The sequence below is a fragment of the Myotis davidii genome, unplaced genomic scaffold (assembly GCF_000327345.1).
Source record: "Myotis davidii unplaced genomic scaffold, ASM32734v1 scaffold61, whole genome shotgun sequence".
In the NCBI taxonomy this organism is placed as follows: Eukaryota; Metazoa; Chordata; class Mammalia; order Chiroptera; family Vespertilionidae; genus Myotis; species Myotis davidii.
In genome coordinates, this window is record NW_006291729.1 from 1,514,504 (window position 1) to 1,517,233 (window position 2,730).

Genomic DNA, 2,730 nt, shown 5'->3' on the forward strand with positions numbered 1-2,730 from the left:
CCCCCCCCCCCCCCATGGCCTGGCGGCTGGGAGTCAGGAGAGAGGGCCTGAGGCAAAGACCTGGACCATCAGAGCTTGCAGCCCCTGATCCTGGTTTGGCGAGTTTTCCAGCTGAAATTCTAATGGATCAGCCTCCAGGAGTGGACACTCTGCTCTTACACGCTCGACGCCCGGCTGGTTCTATTCATGGGCATCAGAGTCCTGCCAAATGGGTGAGGTCCACGCCTGGCACCTAAGAGGACTGCGGCTCAGAGGGATGAGATGAATGCGGCCCAGACCTCACCCTGGCCGCAGGCAGAGCCCTGCTGAGGGAGTCCTCCTGCCCCAGATGCTGTCTGAGCCCCGGGGGACCTTCTGGAGACTCCGAGGTTCCCGTTCCCCATTCCAGCGGCGATGCCCGATGGTTCTAGAAAAGAGCTGACGCAGGAAGATCAGCTCCCACTGTGGCACCCCACTTTCCTTGTGCGTTTGATTCTGGTTTGTTTTCCATGCAGCGTGACAATACACGCCCGGCTCCACAACAGCAGAAACTGTGCAGCCGCGTCTGCAGGGGCTGCCGGGCGGTGGGCTGGCTGCAGGCACCGGCCCTTCCGCAGTCTCACGCACAGAGCAGGGCCCACCAGGGGGTTGGGGCGCCGCCCTCTATCACCCACAGAGCAGGGCCGATCAGCTTCTTATGCTGAAATTCTAATGGATCAGCCTTTTTCTCTCTGTCCGTTTCCTTAAGCTCGTTTCCCAGAAGTGGAAATTCGGGCTCAGAGGCCCTGAGCACGTGCGGCGCCTTCCTGCAGTTGCCAGATGAGTCCCCCAGGGCGGCCCCACTCCTTTCCCCGCCACCGGAGGTGGAGAGGACTTGGGGGGCAGCGTCCGGCTCTGAGCGGCCCTTCGTTCTGTTCCCACAGCCTCATAAAGAGAATGGCCCAGAGCGTGGTGGAGGTCATGGAGGACGCCAAGGGCAAGGTCCAGGAGAACCTCCTGGCCAACGGAGGTAGGTCGCTCGCGCGGTCACCGCGTGCCTCCTGGGCTCCTGCTCGCCCACGGGCAGCCCCAGTGTGGCCACGCAGCAGTGACCGAGATGATAGGACCTCCTTCCCCTCCCTCCCCCCTCCTTCCCCCTTCCTCCTACCAACCCCGGTGACAGACCGTGTTCTCCATTTGGAAGTCAATGACCTGGTCCATTTAATCCTCACAAAAACCCATCAAGATGGGATTGCCCCATTTTACAGATGGGAAGACTGAGGCCCAGAGACATCAGTTGTCCCCCAGCCAGCCCTGTCCGCCCCGCTGTTAGCTCAACAACACGGCGTTTGGAAGACATGCCCCTTTGCCAGTTTACAGTCCCCTGTCGCGTTTTTTTACCCTGTAGCTAAAACCCTCCATGAAACGTGAAGTGGAAATGTGTACGGCGGGGTCTAGTGGGTTGCCTGGGCCTGCCCACCGTCTCCATCAGCCTCCGCCCTGTCCCGCCTGGAAGGTTCCATCCTGTCCACAACCCCCCACCGTTTATCTCTTCCCCAAAACGAGGCTGAGGATGCCCTCACGGGCGGAGGAAGGCCTCACACGGAAACCTTAAGCTGTGCCCAGTTAAGTAGAGTTAGACCCCCATGCTCGGGTCCATTCATCGTGGACCTGAAACTCGAGTGCCCCTGCGGCTCTGGAAACGTTAGAACGAACTCGGCGGTGAAATGTCCGCAGCGGCGGCCAAGCCCGCGCCTCGATGCCTCGGCCCTGAAAAGGGGCGGACAGGCTCCGTGTGTAACACCGAGATCACGTGCTGCACAGAAACCCCTAGCTCCCCTCCCGCAGCCTTAGAAAGCTTCCTAGCTGTTTGTTCCAATCGACACGCAGAGACGTTCACACTGCCGGCTCTGCACGGGCTTTGGGGGCGAACGCGGTGGAATGCTGACGCCTTCTTCCCTTGCAGGTTTGAAGGAAAAGATGAAATGTTTAAAGCGTAGGTGGTGCGTTGTTGCTGTGTGCGTGTTCCGTGTGGTGCCCCGCATGTCCCTGGGGAGGAGGATCTCGGGCTGGTGGTGGGGTACAGTGACCAGGTACGACGGGATTCCCGAGTGGCCCCCTCGCACTTGGTCACTGTAGCCACACGACCCAGAGAGCGGCCGTGTCCTCCCCTCCCCGCTCCCTGGGGGCTCCCCCCGCCGCCCGGCAGCTCCGTGTGCCTCCTAGAGTGGGGGCGCTTGGACCCTGGGGTCCCAGGTGCCCATCTGCATCCTGGCTCTGCAGTCTGCTTCCTCCCGGGTGGCTGTCCTGCCTGCTCGGGGGCTGGCTGGCTGGCACGTGGCCCCTGGCGGCTTCAATGCCAGGCTGAGCTCTGTGGGGCCTCGATGGGCAAGGAGCCTGCTTCTCTCCAGCCTCCTGGGGTGCCCCTGGGCCCACACAGGCCTTTCCTGGTTCCCGCATTCGAAGGGGCCATTCGCTTTGGGTCTTCTCCCGCCTGCTCACGCGGGTGGAAGGAAGCCGGCACACCCCTTCGGCACCAGCACAGGTCCGCGCAGGTGGGAGTCCCCGGTGCCTTCCCAGCCCGGTCTGCTTGTCACACGTGGGTTTCTCGCTGATGCTAACAAAGAGACGCTTTTGTTAGAAAGATCAGCGGATCTTACTTCCCAGCGGGTCACTGGCAGGGCCCGGGACGGAAGATCGACATAGGTAGAGCGCTGCTTCTCTATAAACACTAGGTCTTTAGGGCGCGAGGATGCGAGCCCAGGCCCAGGC

General features: G+C 61.7%; 1 protein-coding gene across 4 annotated transcripts in view; it reads left to right on the forward strand.

Moving 5' to 3' along the window:
• Nucleotides 1-2,730, forward strand: part of ATP6V1C2 (ATPase, H+ transporting, lysosomal 42kDa, V1 subunit C2) — a 27,479-nt gene that overhangs the window by 13,256 nt on the left and 11,493 nt on the right. For 2 of the 4 annotated variants that reach the window (XM_015564924.1, XM_015564925.1), the window contains exons 3-4: nt 903-988; nt 1,925-1,954. In XM_015564924.1, the coding sequence (XP_015420410.1) occupies nt 903-988; nt 1,925-1,954 (116 nt within the window). The remainder of the gene's footprint in view (nt 1-902; nt 989-1,924; nt 1,955-2,730) is intronic. The other 2 variants (XM_006765176.2, XM_006765175.2) reach the window with 1 other exon arrangement.